This window comes from Delphinus delphis, chromosome 20, assembly GCF_949987515.2.
Source record: "Delphinus delphis chromosome 20, mDelDel1.2, whole genome shotgun sequence".
Taxonomy (NCBI): domain Eukaryota; kingdom Metazoa; phylum Chordata; class Mammalia; order Artiodactyla; family Delphinidae; genus Delphinus; species Delphinus delphis.
The window spans coordinates 1279089-1297382 of NC_082702.1; the positions used below are offsets into that span (position 1 = coordinate 1279089).

The 18294-nt window shown below is 43.2% G+C and overlaps 1 protein-coding gene across 1 annotated transcript; it reads left to right on the top strand.

Moving 5' to 3' along the window:
* The first annotated feature begins 425 nt into the window (after positions 1–425).
* LOC132415920 (zinc finger protein 211-like) lies at positions 426–16102 on the top strand. Its single transcript, XM_059999106.1, has 3 exons — positions 426–664; positions 1928–2054; positions 11447–16102. The coding sequence occupies exons 1-3, from the start codon at positions 632–634 to the stop codon at positions 13099–13101; spliced, it is 1815 nt and encodes a 604-aa protein (XP_059855089.1). The 5' UTR covers positions 426–631; the 3' UTR covers positions 13102–16102.
* Positions 16103–18294: the final 2192 nt, after the last annotated feature.

Sequence of the window (18294 nt, forward strand, 5' to 3'; positions counted from 1 at the left end):
TTCTGGTCCCTGAACAAAGCCCACAAAATCACTTTAACTCTTCAGGCTGCATGTATATCAGGAGCAATAGGATAATGTTTAGTTTTTGTTCCTGTTACCAGTGGGTTTAAACGTCGGATGGTTTAAAGGATTCTGAGATAATGCACTCCCCGACCCCATGGGTCCTCCGCCCCATTAATAAGGCTGGAGCCCCCCCACCCCGAGCCCTAGAGGTCATTTCCTAGTGCTCCTCCGGGTGCTTCTTGGCTTTTTCCCAGGTGCTTCCCGGTGTGGGGCTTCCTTCCTTGAGACTTTTACACTACATTACCCAGAAGAATTTGTGCTAAGGGGCAGCGACTTTCATCCAATGAAAATCGAGCAAGGGGGCATTTCCGGGAGGGCGAACATCCTGCAGAGGGACTTCCGGTTTCTTCGTGGCTGCCATTTTAATTACGGTGAAGTCTCTGTAGATGGTCAGGGGCTTCTGTGTGCGGTGTTGGGAGCGAGGTGACAGGCTAAGAGGCGCAAGAGGAGGCTCTGTGCGCACTGAACCGGGGCGGTTTTGAGGGTCAGGGACAGACCCTTGCAGTGTACGTGCAGAGTGGGACCCGGTCGGTCGACTGTCGCCACTCCTTTCCGTCCAGAAGTTCCGATGGCGGCGCCTGCGCTGAGGGACCAGGCTCAGGTAAACGCTGTGCGTTCCGGGTTCTCCCCGGCCTGTTTCCCCACCCAGATACGAACGGCCCGCGTGGGAGGTGGCTTTTCACGTCGCTTTATCCCAGGCCCAGGGTCTAGGACAGAGAGGCCTCCAGGGGTCTTTTCCCTTTTTCTGCCTGCGTGAGACTTGGAGATGCAACTGAAGCAGGAACATTCCGGGAACCTGGAGTCCATCTTGTTTCTGCAAGGAAGAAAGTTTGAGGCCAGGCTGCATCTGGAGTGGTAGATGAGAGGTTGTACCTTTCTTCTCCGAGAGGAAAGCCCTCCGAGAAGGGCTCCGAGAGCCCTCGGAGCGGTGGAGAGTTTTGAGCACAGGAAGGACACCATCTGAATTAGGCCTTTAAAAATACTCCAGAGCCTGTTCTGTGGAAGCACAGACTGTAGGGGGGTGATGAGATTATTGAGGCAGAGGGAAGTTGTGACTTTTCCAAGGTCACAACTGGTAAGAGGTAGCACCGGGGACCGAGGCACGGAGGAGAGGTTTGCCAGTCATCCCGATGTTACCTGGCTCTGGTACCTGACAGAGGTCCAGTTGTGAGAAGGACAGAGATGCCCTTGGGAAAAAGAGAAAGGCAGAGCCTAGCTCAGAGCATAGGGGTGGGTGTGAGGGCTTTACCCAGCATGCATACAAGTGCATGAGCCTCTGGAACACAGCCATGGTCTCTTTCGTCCATAGTTTGCCTTTTCTTACATGTTACCAGGCTGCAGAAGCACTTGGAGCAATTGGAGGTTGTCCCAGTCCCTCGCTTGTTCTCACCCCGCACGCACACATTCTCTGTATTTGAGGTGTACTGGGGCTCTTCACCTGTCATTCTCCTACCTCTTTGTTTTGGGGACCCTGGAGAACCCCATGCTCAGGTTCCTGAGTGAAGGCCGGGTTCTGTGTAGGGGGTTCCCATTTCCCAACACCAATGGAAGGAGGCGTGGAAGGTTACTCATGAATCCAATACCAGTATGTGGAAGTGCTGTGAGGTGAGACTGAGCTGGTTTAGGTAAGCGCAGGTCTCCTTTTTTCTGGTGGAAATAAACAGGGAAGGGCAAGAGTTAGACTTGAAATGACTGCCTATGTATTCTGGAGGAAAAGGGAGGTGCAGATCAAAGGAAGATGGTTTTCTTCCCCAGGTCTCAAGAAGCTCCAGCTGATTGGGTAGTAGGGGAAATGTGTAGGAAGATGAATTGTGGGTTTTCAGGAGTGAGACTGTTCATGGTTTTATTTGTCCCTGTTTACCAGGGCAGTGTGACCTTTGAGGATGTTGCCGTGTACTTCTCCTGGGAGGAATGGTGTCTTCTTGATGAGGTTCAGATACACCTGTACCTTGATGTCATGCTGGAGAACTTTGCACTTGTATGCATGCTGGGTAAGGCCCTCACACCCACCCCTATCCTCTGAGCTAGGCTCTGCCTTTCTTCTCTTCCCCAAGGGCAGTTCTGTCCTTCTCACATGTGGAACACAGGCACTGCTTTCTTCTTCAATTGCTTGGTTATGTGCTGTGGTTACTATGGCTAGGCAGAGTGTATCCCTATTCCTTAGTGCCGGGACACCTGTAGCTCCAAAGTTTTGCAGGTGAGGATTTAGGTTCAGTAGTCTTGCACTCAGTCTGATAGATCCCTCCTTGCTCGCCCTCTCTGCCCAGGCGATTGTCAAAATCCATGGTACCCAAGTTTTGCTCCATTCCTGTCCATGACATTTTCTTGTGCCTTACTTCACAACAGACTGTTGTCACTGACATGGTCGTTACTAAAACAGACCAGGAGCTGTTTCTGTAAGACCTTTTTCCAAGGTTCCAATTTCTGTTTATCAACACTGGCATCTGTTAAGCATTCCGGTCAGCAATGAATGAAATTCTTGTTGCTCCACACCCTTATAGCATTTGGTGTTGTGAATGTTTGGATTTTGGCCCTTCTTACAGGTATGTAATAGTGTGTACTTTTCAGTTTAATTTGCATTTCCTTGCATCTTTGTATATGCTAAATTGTCATCTGTATATCTTATTATTATTAATTTTTTTGCTACGTTGGGTCTTCATTGTTTCACGTGGGCTTTTTCTAGTTGCGATGAACAGGGTCTACTCTTCATTGTGGTGCGCGGGTTTCTCATTGCAGTGGCTTCTCTTGTTGCAGAGCATGGCCTCTAGGCACACAGGCTTCAGTAGTTGTGGCACGTGGTCTTCAGTAGTTGTGGCTCACAGGCTCTAGAGCGCAGGCTCAGTAGTTGTGGCACACGGGCTTAGTTGCTCCGTGGCATGTGGGATTTTCACGGACCAGGACTTGAACCTGTGTCCCTGCATTGGCAGGCGGATTCTTAACCACTGTGCCACCAGGGAAGTCCTGTATATCTTCTTTTAATGAGGTGTTTGTTAAGGTGCTTTGCTCATTTGGTATTTGGGTTTTTGTTTTCTTACTAAGTTTTAAGAGGTTTTTTGTATTTAGCATTTAGGTCTGTGATCCATTTTGAGTTAATTTTTTGTGAAGGTTTGGGTCTAGAATTCATTTCTTTGCATGTGATGTTCGGTTGTTCCAGTACTATTTATTCAAAAGACTTAACTTTTCTCCATTGTATTGCGCTTGTTCATCTGTCAAAGGTCAGTTGAGTGTATTTCTATGGGTCTATTTCTGGGTTTTCAATACTGTTCACTGAACAGTTTCTCTGTCTTTTCAGCAATATCACACTGGCTTGATTACTTTAGATACTAAGTCTTAAAGTTGAGTAGTGTCAGTCTGCCAGCTTTGTTCTTCTTAAGTTTTGTGTTGGCTATTCTCGGACTTTTGCCTTTTTGTATAAATTTTAGGATCAAAGTATTTATGTCCACAAAATAACTTGCTGGTATTTTGATTTGGGTTGCATTGAATCTATTGATGAAGTTGGGAAGAACGGACATATTGATGATACTGGGTTTTCCTGTTTATGAACGTGAAATATCTTTCCATTTATTTAGTTCTTTGATTTCTTTATTAGAATGTTTGATCGTTTATTTGTTTTTTGGCTGCACTGTGAGACCTGAGGGATTTTAGTTCCCCTACTAGGGATCGAACTCAGGCCCATGGCAGTGAAAGCATGGAGTCCTAACCATTGAACCACCATGGAATTCATGATTTCTCTATCTACGTTTTATAGTTTCTCTCATGTATATCTTGTACATGTTTTGGTAGATCTGTAACTCAATATTTCTTTCTATTGCTCTCTTTTTTTTTTTTTTTTTGAGCTGGTGGTAATTTACATGGTATTGTGTTTTTAATTTCAAATTCACTTGTTCATTGATGGTATATAGGACATAATTGACTTTTGTATATTAAGCTTATGTCCTGAAAGCTTGCTATAATTGCTTCTTAGTTCCAGGAATTTTTTTTTTCCTCTATTTTTTGGGTGTTTTACATAGCTGATCATGTCATATGAGAATGAAGACAGTTTTATTCCTTCCTTCCTGATCAGTATGCCATTTATATAACCTCATCTCATTGCCTTTGTTTTGACTTCCACTGTAAAGTTGAAAGGGAGTTGTAAAAGGGAACATCCTTGCCTTCTTCATCTTAGTGGGAGAATTCTAGTTTTTCTCTAGTAAGTATGATAGTAGCTATAGGGTTTTATTTAGTTTATCAAGTTTAAGTATTTTTTCAATTTTTAGGTTATATCATATGGAGATTTTGAATATGAGTGGCTGTTGGATTTTGTCAGATCCTTTTTCTGCATCTATTGATGAGATCATGAGTTGGTTTTTAACCTGTTGATGACATGGATTATACTAATTGATTTTTTTAATGTTAAGTCAGCATTGTATAACGTGGATCATTCTCAGTTGGTCATGGTGTATAATCCATCCTTCCTTCCTTCCTTCCTTCCTTCCTTCCGTCCCTCCCTCCCTCCCTTCCTGCATTGGATCTTCGTTGCTGCGCACAGGCTTTCTCTAGTTACAGTGATTGAGGGGCTACTCTTCATTGTGGCACGCGGGCTTCTCATTGCAATTGCTTCTCTTATCGTAGAGCATGGGCTCTAGGCGCGCGGGCTCAGTAATTGTGGCTTTCAGGCTCAGTCATGGTGGCTCACGGGTTTAGTTGCTCTGCAGCATGTGGGATCTTCCCAGACCAGGGCTCCAACCCCTGTCCCCTGAATCGGCAGGCGGATTCTTAACCAGTGTGCCACCAGGGAAGCCCTCCTTTTTCACTTTGATATTAGTAATTTGTGTCCTCTCTTGTTTTTGTGACTAGGCTGACTAGCATGTTTTTGATTTTATTGGGCATTTTAAAGAACCAGCTTTTTTTTTGACTTTGTTGATTTTTCTCTACTGATTTTTAAAATTATTTCTTTTTTTCTTCCTTTGTATTTCATTTTCCCCTAGTTTCCTAAGATAGAGGCACAGATGACTGATTTTAGGTTTTTCATCTTATCTAATATATGCATTCAGTCCTACCGATTGCCATATAAACACTGCTTTCACTGCATCGGCATTTTTTTTAAGTTTATTTTTCGGTGCGTTGGGTCTTCGTTGCTGTGTGTGGGCTTTGTCTAGTTGCAGTGAGTGGGGGCTACTCTTCATTGTGGTGCACAGGCTTCTTATTGTGGTGGCTTCTCTTGTTGCAGAGCGTGGGCTCTAGGGGTGCGGACTTCAGTAGTTGCAGTGTGTGGGCTCTAGAGCGCAAGCTTAGTAGTTGCGGCACACGGGATCAGTTGCTCTGCAGCATGTGGGATGTTCCCAGACCAGGGCTTGAACCCGTGTCCCCTGCATTGACAGGCAGATTCTTAACTGCCACCAAGGAAGTCCCCATCTGCATGTTTTCACAACTGCTGTGTTTCTTTCTTTCAAAATACTTAAAAATTTATCTTAATATTTATTCTTTGACCCATGTTTTATTTGGAAGTGTATTGTTGAATTTATCAGTGTTGTGCAATTTTACAGCTATCCTTTTGTTACTGGTTGCCGGTGTAATTCCACTTTGTTCTGAGAACTGATCTTGTATGTTTTCTATTCTTTTAAATTTGTTAAGGTGTGTTTTCTGGCCCAAGGTGTAATCCATCTTGTGAATGTTCTATGTCAGTTTGAGAAGAATATTCTGCTGTTTTTGAATGGAGTAGCCTAGTAATCTGTAGGTGACTGTTACATCCAGTTGACTGATGATGGTGATCCTCAGTTTACCAGCATCCTTATAGATTTTTTCTTTTCTGGATCTGTTCATTTCTTAGAGAGGTTTGTTGAATGAAGTCTCCAAGTGTTATAGCAGATTCATCTATTTTTTACTTGTAGGCCTGTTTTGCCTCATATTTTGACATTGTGTTGTTAGATGCAGACATGTTAAGGATTGTTGTGTATTCTGGAGTATTGACCCCTTTACCATTGTGTCATTCTCATTATCCCTGATGACTTTGCCTATGCAAAATCTGCTGTGATATCAGTATAGTTACTACCACTTTTCTTTTTTTTCTTTTGATTTGTGTTGACCTCTTTTTCTGTATTGACATACTTTTAATTTATATGCATCTTTTTTTTTAAGCATCTTTTTAAAAATTTTTTGTGGTATGTGGGCCTCTGACTGCCGTGGCCTCTCCCACTGCGGAGCATTAGCTCCGGACGTGCAGGCTTAGCGGACACGGCCCACAGGCCCAGCAGCTCTGCTGCATGTAGGATCCTCCTGGACCGGGGCACGAACCTGCGTCCCCTGCATCGACAGGCGGACTCTCAACCACTGCACCACAAAGGAAGACCTTTAAGCATCTTTTAAAAAAAATTTTTAAATTTTGGTTATGCTGGGTCTTAGTCGAGGCTCGCAGGCTCCTTAGTGGTGGCTCACTTGCTCCTTTATTTGTGGCACATGTGCTCCTTAGTTGCGGCAGTGTGCTCCTTAATTGTGGCTGGTGGGGTCCTTAGTTGTGGCCTATGGGCTCCTTAGTTGTGGTGTGCAAACTCTTAGTTGCGGCGTGCAAACTCTTAGTTGCGGCATGCATGTAGGATCTAATTCCCAGACCAGGGATCAAACCCGCGTCCCCTGCATTAGAAGGTGGATTCTTTTTTTTTTTGGGGGGGGGTACACGGACCTCTCACTGTTGTGGCCTCTCCCATTGCAGAGCACAGGCTCCAGACGCACAGGCTCAGTGACCATGGCTCATGGGCCCAGCCACTCCACGGCATGTGGGATCTTCCAAGACCGGGGCACGAACCCGCATCCCCTGCATTGGCAGGCGGACTTTCAACCACTGCACCACCAGGGAAACCCAGAAAGTGGATTCTTAACCACTGCACCACCAGGGAGCTTCCTCTATGTGCATCTTTGTATTTAAAGTGGGTTTCTCGGAGACAACATATAATTCAGTCTTGTTTTTTGATCCACTCTGATAATCTCTCTTTTAATTGGTGCATTGAGACTATTGATGTTTAATATATTGATACAGTTGGGTAAACATCTAACATATTTGTTGCCATTTTCTTTCCATTGCCCTTTTTCTTTGTTCCTAGTTTAGTCTTCCACCCTTCTTTTTGTGGTTTTAATGGAGCATTTTGAATGACCCTTTTTCTCTTCTTTGTTAGCATATCATCTATACTTGTTCCTTTTCATTTTTTAATGTAGTCGCGATAGAGTTTCCAGTATGTATTTACAACTAATTCAAGTCCACATTCAAATGACACTGTGGTTTCGTGGGTAGTTTAAAAAGCTCATAATTTTAAAAAATCCTGATTTTCCATCTTCTCCATTGTATTATTCTTGTCTTTTGTTTTAATTTTACATAAACATACATATATGGGTATGTTTAAAAATACATGATGGAGTACACTTTTGCTATTGTTGTTTTGTACAAACTGTTAAATCTAAATAGACAATTTTCAGAAGAAGATATGCAAATGGTGACCTTCTACATGAAAAGGTGTTCAAAATCACTAATGGTTGAGGAAATGCAAATTAATACCACAATGAAATACCACCTCACAGCTGTTATAATGTCTGTTATGAAAAAGACAATAAATAAGTATAGGAGAAGATGTGAAGAAAAGGGACCCTGTGTGCACTGTTGGTGGGAATGTACATTATTTCTACCACATGGAAAAGAGTAGAGAATCCTTACAGAATTAAGAAAGGAACTACCATATGGTCCAGCAGTTCCATCTCTGTGTATTTATCTAGGGGAGTGAAATCATCATCTCAAAAAGATATGTGTACTCCATGTTTATTGCTGCATTATTTACAATATCCAAGACATGGAAACAACTTCAGTGTCCGTTGATGGATGAGTGGATAACAAACACGTCATATATATGGAATACTATTCAGTTTTATTCAACCATTAAAAAAAGAAGGAAGTTTTGCATTTACAGCAACATGATTGGATTTTACAGGCATTATGCTAAGTGAAATAAGTCAGAGAGAAATCCTGTTGTCCCAATGTTTCCACAGAGGATTGGTGCCAGGATCCCCTGCATATACTGAAATCTGGGGGTGTTTAAGTCCCATAGTCAGACTTCTGATTCTGAAGTTTCCCATTGTTTTAAAAATATAAATTAATTAATTATATTTATTTTGGCTGTGTTGTGTCTTCGTTGCTGCTCGTGGGCTTTCTCTAGTTGCAACGAGCGGGGGCTACTCTTCGTTGTGGTGCATGGGTTTCTCATTGCAGTGGCTTGTTGCGGAGCACAGGCTCTAGGCGCACAGGCTTCAGTAGTTGTGGCACGCAGGCTTCAGCATTTGTGGCTCGTGGGCTGTAGAGTGCAGGCTCAGTAGTTGTGGTGCACAGGCTTAGTTGCTCCATGGCATGTGGGATCTTCCCAGCCCAGAGCTCGAATCCATGTCCCCTGCATTGGCAGGTGGATTCTCAACCACTGCACCACCAGGGAAGCCCAAGGTTCCCATTTTTGGATTCATCCAACTAAAGATCATGTAGTGCTGTGTATTTATTGGAAAATATCCCTGTATAAATGGACCCAAGCAATTCTAACCCATGTTATTCAAGGTTTAAATGTACTACATGATTATACTTACATGGGAAATCTTTGAAAAAATAACAACAACAAACTCAGATGCAGACAACAGATTAGTGATTGCCAGAACACAGGAAGGTGGGTAGATGACATGGGTGAAGGGTTTCAGAAGTTACAGACTTCTAGTTATGATTAAGTCCTGGGGACGTAATTCACAGCATAGTGATTTTAGTTAACAAAAATGTATTGTATATTTAGAAGTTTTTAAGAAAGTAGATCTTAAAAGTTCTCATCAGAAGAAAGAAAATTGTAAGACATAATTCAACTGAACTTATGTGGTAGTCATTTCAGTGTGTACATATATAGAGTCATGTTGTACAGCTTAAAGATATATGATGTTCCCCAACAATTATGTGTCTGTAAAATATTTTTTATTCTGATGTTCTTCCTTTCTCTATGAAACCCAAACTTCTGATCTATATCATTTACCATCTGTCTCTCTCTCTTTTTTTTTTTTTTTTGGCCATGCTGTGCCACATGCGGCATCTTAGTTTCTCGACCAGGGATAAAGCCCATGCCCCCTGCAGTGGAAGCATGCATGGTAACCACTGGACTGCCAGGGAAATCCCTTCATCTCTCTGAAGAACTTCTTTTAATATATTCCCACAATTTTTTTGTATGTAAGAAAGTGTTTATTTCACCATCACTGTTGAAGGGTAATTTTTGCTGGATACCAAATTCTGGGTTGCTGAAGGTCACCTCCCACACCCACCCTGAGCACTTTAAATGTTTCACTTCATTCTCTTCTTGTCTGCATGAGTTCTGAGGAGAATTCAACTGTAATTGTTTTTGTTGCTTCTCTGTGGGTAAGGTGTTTATTCCTATGGCTTCTTTCAGGACTTTTTTGTACATTTGAATGTGATATTCCTAGGTGTAGTTTTTTCACATTAAACCTACTTGATGTTCTCTGAGCTTCCTGGATCTGTGCTTTGGTGTCTGATAGTAATTTGGTGGAAATTCTCCATCATTATTGCCTCAAATATTTTTTCTGTTCCTTTGTCTCTTTCTCCTTTAATGTTTCCATATGTGTATGTTAAACCTTTTGTAGTTGTCCCACCAATATTGGATTTTTTTTTGTCTTGTCCTTTTTTTTTTTCAGTTTTGGAAGTTTTTCCTAAGAGAACATCAAGCTCAGATTCTTTCCTCACCTATGTCCAGTTTATAAATAAGCCTATCACAGTCATTTTTCATTTCTGTTATGGTGTTCTCGATCTCTAGCATTTCTTCTTTTTTTTTTTTCTCTAGCATTTCTTGATTCTTTGTTAGATTTCCCATCTCTTTGCTTACATTTCCTTTCTGCTCTTGTATGCTGTCTGCTTTATCCATTCGCAGACATTAATTAGCATATTGATTATAATTGTTTTATATTCCCAGCATGATCATCCCAACATTCCTGTGACATCTGATTCTGGTTTTGAAGTTTCGTGTGTTCAAACTTCGTTTTGTGGGACACCGCAAATCTTCAGTAGACTCCATAGTTGCAAAAGAGTTACAACAGTTAGATTGTTCCCATTTAGGTGAGGAGATGGATTCTTAACAGTCTGTATTCTATCCACTGTTCATCCTTCCCCACTCTGTCTCCACTGGATGTTCTTTTGGTGGTATTTAAATATCGTTCCTTGGTCTATTGTGTACTGAGCTCCTCTGGGCTCATGTTGGCCACTTACCTGTCCTGACTCTGTTAGGGCTTGTATCATTTCTGTCCCATGTAGTTTTTCAGCTGGAGATGGAGAGCCCTTGGTGGTTTCATGAGATGGACATGACTCTAGTTTCAGTATAAAGAGCTTAAAGATAGCCTGGTAAGATGAATGGCCGCTAGGAGAGGGTTGTTATAAGGTCTGTGTTGAGAAATAATACCTGGAATGTATCTTATTTGACTAGTTTTAGGGCCATTGTCAGTGGCCCCCAATTACTTCTCTTGTCCTTTCTCCATTCTTGACATTCTGTTAACTTGTGCTTTTTACTACTTCCCTTTTTTTTTTCTTTTGACCATGGCCCATGGCCTGTGGGATCCTAGTTTCCCAACAAGGGGTTGAACCCACGATCCCTGCATTGGAAGCATGAAGTCTTAACCACTGGACCACCAGGGAATTCCCTACTTCCCCCGCTTTTTTTTTTTTTTTTTTTGCAGTACGCGGGCCTCTCACTGTTGTGGCCTCTCCAGTTGCGGAGCACAGGCTCCGGACGCACAGGCTCAGCAGCCATGGCTCAGCCGCTCTGCGGCACGGGGGATCTTCCCAGACCAGGGCACGAACCCACGTCCCCTGCATCGGCAGGTGGACTCTCAACCACTGCGCCACCAGGGAAGCCACCTACTTCCCATTTTTATTCTGACTCCAGCCTGGGATAATTTCCCTACCACCTCTCTAACCCATTTATCTCATGTGGTCTTCACATTGTTTTCCCCTTAGTACTTACTGGTATTGTTTATGTCCTCAACCATGTATATATCCTTTAATATTTCTTGAACACCAGCTACCAGTTGCAGTCAGATTTTCTGGGGCCTGGAAATACACTTCCGCATAGTATGATAGGTCACCAGTAGATGTGATCCTGGTAAAAGCCATTGACAGAGGAGTGAATTGTCGAACTTGCCTTTTGCCTTGGGCCACATCCAGTCCCTGTGTCCTGTACTTGGTGAGAGCACCTTCTTTCCCAATTTGACCCCAACTCCATTTCCTGAACACAATCCTATGGACTGCTTTCTTCATGTGTCATATATACAGTTGTGATGATGTCACTCACACCCAATAACATGAACAAGAACTTCACCATCATTTCTTTGTTTTCAGGTTCTTGGCACCGGGTCGAGGATGAAGAGACACCTTTTGAACAGAGTGTATCTGCAGGAGTGTCACAGATCAGGACTTCCAGTGCAGGTTCATCTCCTGAGAAGGCCCAGCTCTGTAAGATGTGCCTCCCAGTCTTGAGAGACATTTTGCACTTGGCTGAAGAGCAAGGAACAAATAGGGGGCAGAAAGCATACACATGTGGGGCATGTGGGAAACAGTTCTATTTCACTGCAAACCTTCAAGAGCACCAGAAGCAGCACATTAGAGAGAAACCCTTCAGCTGTGATATGGGGAGACCCGCATTTTTCAAAAGCTGCACAATCCATGCAACAGGGAATCTCTCTACCTACATGGAGATTGGGAACAACTATGTGGCCAAAATTGGACTTCAGAAACAGGTTACTAATACCAGGAAGAAACTGAACAACAGTAAGGTGTGTGAAGCTGTTTTTCACAGTGGAAAATGTCATCACAGCTGTGGAGAAGGCAACAAATTCTCCAGCCACACAGAAATACTTGTTCAGTCTGAGACAGTCCTCACTTGTGAAAGGTTTTGTGAATGCAGCAACTGTGGGAAAGCCTGCACCCAAAGAAGTAACCATAGTCAGCACCAGAAGGTTCACACTGGAGAAAGGCCTTATGAATGCAGCCAATGTGGAAAATTTTTTACCCACAAATCTAGTTTCCTTACACATCAGAGAGTTCACAGTGGGGAAAGGCCTTATGAGTGCAGTGAATGTGGAAAATCTTTTACTACTAGGTCTGGCCTCTATTATCATCTGCGAGTTCACACTGGAGAAAGGCCTTATGAGTGCAATGAATGTGGGAAATCTTTTAGTAATAGGTCAATCCTTTGTAATCATCAGAGAGTTCACAGTGGAGAAAAGCCTTTTGAGTGCAGTGAATGTGGGAAATTCTTTAGCCGAAATGGACACCTCAGTGCCCATAAGAAAGTTCATACTGGAGAAAAGCCTTATGAATGCAATAAATGTGGAAAATTTTTTACTGCTAAGATGAGCCTTCATTACCATCAGCGAATTCACAGTGGAGAAAAGCCTTATGAGTGTAGTCAATGTGGGAAATCTTTTACTACTAGCTCTGGTTTCTATTATCATCAGAGAGTTCACAGTGGAGAAAGGCCTTATGAGTGCAGTCAATGTGGGAAATCTTTTACTAGTAGTTCTGGTCTCTATTATCATCAGAGAGTTCACAGTGGAGAAAGGCCTTATGAGTGCAGTGAATGTGGGAAATCTTTTACTACTAGTTCTGCTCTCTATTATCATCAGAGAGTTCACAGTGGAGAAAGACCTTATGAGTGCAGTGAATGTGGGAAGTGTTTTACTGGTAGCTCGAGCCTTAATCGTCATCAGAGGGTTCACAGTGGAGAAAGGCCTTATGAATGCATTGCATGTGGGAAATGTTTTAGTATTATATCTGATCTTTATGTTCATCAGAGAATTCACACAGGAGAAAGGCCTTATAAGTGCAATGAATGTGGGAAATGTTTTACTGATACGTCAAGCCTTCGTCGTCATCAGAGAGTTCACACTGGAGAAAGGCCTTATGAGTGTACTGAATGTGGGAAATGCTTTAGCCGAAGACAGCTCCTCTATATCCATAGGAAAATCCACACTGGAGAAAAGCCTTGTGAGTGAAAGGAATGTGATAAATCTTATTGAAAGGTGCTACTTCATTAAACATCAGTTCACACTGGTAAAATGGCCTTATGAATATAGCGAATATAGATGGGACTAATGATCAAGGAGTTTGAGATTGTAACAGGGTGGGAAGAAACCCTGCAGTTACTGTGCAGCAAATGTACCCTTTCTTGGGACAAACTGCGGCACAGAGAGAATGTATCATCTGTTGTGAACAGATGATATCCGGATTCAATGTCAGGTTGCCTGGTTCAGGACATAGGGAATCTGGTCATTTCAGTCCTTTTCTCCCCGTTCCCCCGTTGAGGACTCAAAGACACGTTGTCCATCCGGACACTTTTGCCCCCCACCCCAGGAGCTCTGCTGATACCACAGCCCCATGCTGATGAATAGGGCTGTCTTTTCTCTGGGAAACAACATTGATGGCTTTCTTGGAAATGACTCCCATTCATCTACCCAACCAAAACAGTGCTCATAGTGTTTTTATTCACATTTGTAAAGGAAGGCATTTGCAGCCCAGAGACATTGAGGGAATTCCACAAGACCTCACTACTGCCAGGTCTTTGATGAGAGTGGTTCCTCTACACTGCACCCTTCCAATGGCCTCTCCTGCTTTGAGCAGGGACTCCCATTTTCTTTGTCCCAAAGATGAACTACCAACCTGGTAGTTTTCCACCTGGACCTCCAGCTTCATTTTTTCCAGTGTACATCTGCTTCCTGCAAACACCCTCCCTCTTGGGACGTTCTTACAGTGACAGCAGCACTAAGCCAGGCACTGCAGAGAGGATCATTGGAGTCACCCCAGATGTGACACTGGCTCCACTGCCATATGCAGTGATTCGTTTTCAAGGTCCTTTCCTTCTTTTTCATAAACCCACTTCAGGATGTCCTCGTTTCCCCATTATGCAGTTGACATGCTCACTGTTCTGGGCAGTGTGAAGGACACTGAAGGACTAGGAATGTCCACTGTGGCCCTCACATGACCTGGTCCCCAAGGCTATTCCTCCTAATCCTTTTTACCATCCCCTTACTGCTCCTCCTCCACCACCCTCCCCAAAATGTAAGTCAACAAATAATGATTTTTAATCAGCAAGAACTTTCCTGCCCCCCTTTTGAGACCTACATTTGACCAACCTAGCTTAAAAGCTAAGACAGAATGCAGGCTGACCCCTCCGATGAAGACTGTAAAATCGCAGTATAAAATCAGTATGATTTTAATTGCTTTTTTCTCATGTTTCTTTTTTTTTTTAATTTTGGGTGCACTTTGTGGCATGTGGGATTTTAGTTATCCAACCAGGGATTGAACCTCTGCCCCCTGCAGTGGAAATGCAGAACCATAACTAGTGGACTGCCAGGGGATTCCCTCAGGATTTTTCAGTTTGAGTTATTATTATTATTTTTTAATCTATTTTTTACCTGCATGTCTTGTTTTGATAAATTTCTATTTCTGTCTTTTACCTGCTTTTATTTTGTGAGTTTTTGTCTGTTTTCTCTTTCCTTGACAAGTAAGAGATCAGGGAAACAACAAAGGTATCTGTGAGATTTCACACATTTACCCAATGTGAGTGACTTCTTTTCTGCATGGAACTGTAATTTGGCATAGTGAAAGAATATGTTCTCAATTTTTTCTTAATTTTGGTCTTATGCATAATGTAATGGCCACATACATTATATATGTTAAAGATAAATCTGGGGCTTCCCTGGTGGCGCAGTGGTTGAGAGTCCGCCTGCCAATGCAGGGGACACGGGTTCGTGCCCCGGTCCGGGAAGATCCCACATGCCGCGGAGCGGCTGGGCCCGTGAGCCACGGCCGCTGAGCCTGCACGTCTGGAGCCTGTGCTCCACAACGGGAGAGGCCACGACAGTGAGAGGTCTGCGTACCGCAAAAAAAAATAAAAGATAAATCTGCACTATTAACATATGCTACATCAGGTTTTTTCCTTTTTTTATTCTCAGTCCCCCCCCCCCATTTTTCCCCAGACCACACAGCTTGTGGGACCTCAGTTCCCTGACCAGACATCAAACCCAGGCCCCAGCACTGAAAGCCCAGAATCCTAATCACTAGGCCACCAGGGAACTCCCATATCCTACCTCAGTCTTAAGTCCAGATATTCAGTAACACAGTAAATGAAATCCTGGTTTGTAGTCTTTGCCAATTTCCCTGGTGTAAATACTTCCAGCATATCCAATGTCAAATTGCCAACATAATGTCACTGAATATGGAGTTGGGAAGCCTTGCCAGGAGCCCACCATTGTATTCTTTTTCTACCTTACAGGTACAGTAGCCACAAATAATTTTAAGAATGTCGCTAATAAACCATAGTAGAATGATTATAAAGTGACAGGTTTTGCATATTTGTTTTAAAAATCGTTTAATATATGTATAGTTGACTGAAAATAAATTACATGTACCTTAAATGTACATTTTAACACTGTGATACTTGTGTAAAGCCCTGAAACCAGTTTCCTCCTGTCACTTTTAATTCATCCTCAAAATTAAAAATACTGATGCAAGAGCATATTCTACTTTTGAAATAACTTTTTTCAAATGTATATATAAATGGAATGACTGTGTAGGAACCTTCCTGTATATTACATCATTTACTATATTTTGTAGATTTTTTGTGTTTGTGATTTACTTAGTGGTTTTTACAATTTATAATCCCAGGTGTGTCTTTGAATACATAAATTTTTTTAAATTTATTTTGTTTATTTTTGGCTGTGGTGGGTCTTCGTTGCTGCACACAGGCTTTCTCTAGTTGCAGCGAGTGGGAGCTACTTTTCTTTGCAGTGCATGGGCTTCTCATTGCGGTGGCTTCTCTTGTTGTGGAGCACGGGCGCTAGTCACATGGGCTTCAGTAGTTGCAGCACTTGGCACGTGAGATCTTCCCAGACCAGGGATCGAACTCATGTCCCCTGCATTGGCAGGCAGATTCTCAACCACTGCACCACCAGGGAAGCCCCTGAATACATAATTTCTTAAAATGTGTTTCTAAAATAAAAGAGCCCTTTCATAACTCCAGTAACTTTATTACACACGAAAGTATTCTAAATATCAGTGCATATCAGCACAAATGGGGACACTGTGTGACAGATTTTGATTGCTAACACACTTTGATGCATCCTGTACCTACAAACTACCACAGCACAAAGGATTTATGATAGAAGTGAGAACCTGTTTGGGAAATAAAGTGGGAGGGGCTGACCTAACACAGCAGGTGTGGCTACAAAAGTCACAAATACTCCAGCGAGATTTTGGGGCAGGCATGTGATAGAGATGTCCAACATTCTGGTGTGTGGGCCACACATAATCTCCCAGTCTTCCTGGATAATGTGTGATGAGGTGAGTGCAGACTGGTTTGGAAAGAACTTCTCCCACATCATTGCAAGTATGATGATGCACTGATGGTTTTCAGACCAGGGACTCGGTAACCACCTTGTTACAACCTGGAGATTCACACTTGTGAGCAGCTTTGTCAAGCAAGAAGAAGGACTTGGGGTGGGGTTTTACAGGCTTTATGGGAGGTGTCAGGCTGCATTCAGCACATAGCATTTAGACTTAGGTTTGTCAAGCATGAGTCCCGAGGAGATGTGGGCACGTTCTTGATGATTAGCAATCATTATTTGGTGACATTTTTCTGTTGGGTAGGAGGAGCAGTTAAGCAGTGTGTCCTAGAGTTAGGAGTAAGAGCCTTGGGGACTTGGAGAGGGCTACAGTGAACAGTTTATAGTCCTTCAGTGTCCTTTACAGTGCTCGGAATAGTGACTGGGAGAATTTGGACACAGGCACATCATGAAGCAGGTTCATGAAGATGGACATGACCTTGGAAACAAATCACTGCATGTGGTGGTGGAGGCCTCTGTCACAACTGAGGTGAAACTGAAGACCTGTGTGTGTTGCTGTGTGGTGCTGCTGTCCCTGTGAAAATCTTCCTAATAGGGAGGCTGTTTGCAGAGAGGTGGTGTGCACTGGGGATAGTGGAGCTGGAGGCCCTGGTGGCGATGCAGAAGTCAGGTGTGTATAGTTCATGATTGGGACACAGCAGATGGAGTGCCTGCTGGAGGGGCCCAAAGAGATGCCATTGGACAGGTGCAGCTTAGAGGAATCACTCTCATCAAGGGCCTGAGAGTTGTGTACCTTTGTGAAAGTCCCTCCACCTCTCTAACTTGCAGGCTCCTCCTTTCACAAACTGCAGTAATAATAATTACTAGGTGTCACTAGGTAGATTGGGTAGATAAATGGGGTCATTCACAGGAAAGCCATCAATGTTGGTTCCCAGTAAAATATACTCTTGTCCCTCAGCATGGGGTGTAGGGTATGAGTACGACTCTTGGGTGGAGCATCACAGGGTATCAGGATGGGCAAGGTGTTCTTTAAATGAGTCCCCAAAGACTGAAAGATTGAGTTCAACATTAAGTAAAGACAGCTGAGGACTTACAGCCAAGAAGTAGAGTGAAGGAGTCAGTGGATGGAAAATTACCAACAGAAAAGAGGGTAACGGGTGTTCTTGCTAAACCGACTTAATAAGAATCTTGCTATTCAGATCAGATATAAAGGGTAGGAAATGGGTGTTTGATCAGATATCAATGGGGGAGTTATTCTTACTAAACTGGCTTTTCAGGTTTGATAAAACTGGGCTAAACAGGTTTGTCCTCCAAACAATATAGGTTCATTTCTCATCTGGTTGTTTTTGTTCATTATGGACCAGCTGAGAGGAAATCAAGGTGGCAGTGTAGGAGGGCATGGAGCTCACGTTCCCCCACGAACACATCAAAAATACATTTACTTTGGAACAATCCTCACTGTAACCTGGCAGAAGGACTCCTGTTCAACCAAGGCTGTAAGAAACATATACATGTAATTGGGCAGGAAGGGAAGAAAAGCAATGTGGTCAGGAGTTGTGGGACTCAGAGAGGAAGGGCGATCACTTGGGCAGTGAGCTCCCTGGGGAGTGAGTGGCTTGAAGTACAGACTAGGTGTTCCAGTCCTCGTGTCTATGTTGTGGAGACAAGCCTTCTTGACGGGGTGGAGGACCACTGGGACAGACAGAAAGGCTGGAGGAGCCTGGACTTTGCTTGGGAGGAGTGAGCAAGCAAATGCCTGTCCCTGCGGCCAGGCAGAGAGAGGTATGCATTAGCAGATTTTTGCAGGTTTCTTGTGACCAGGATCTTAGCACACCCAAGTCAGAG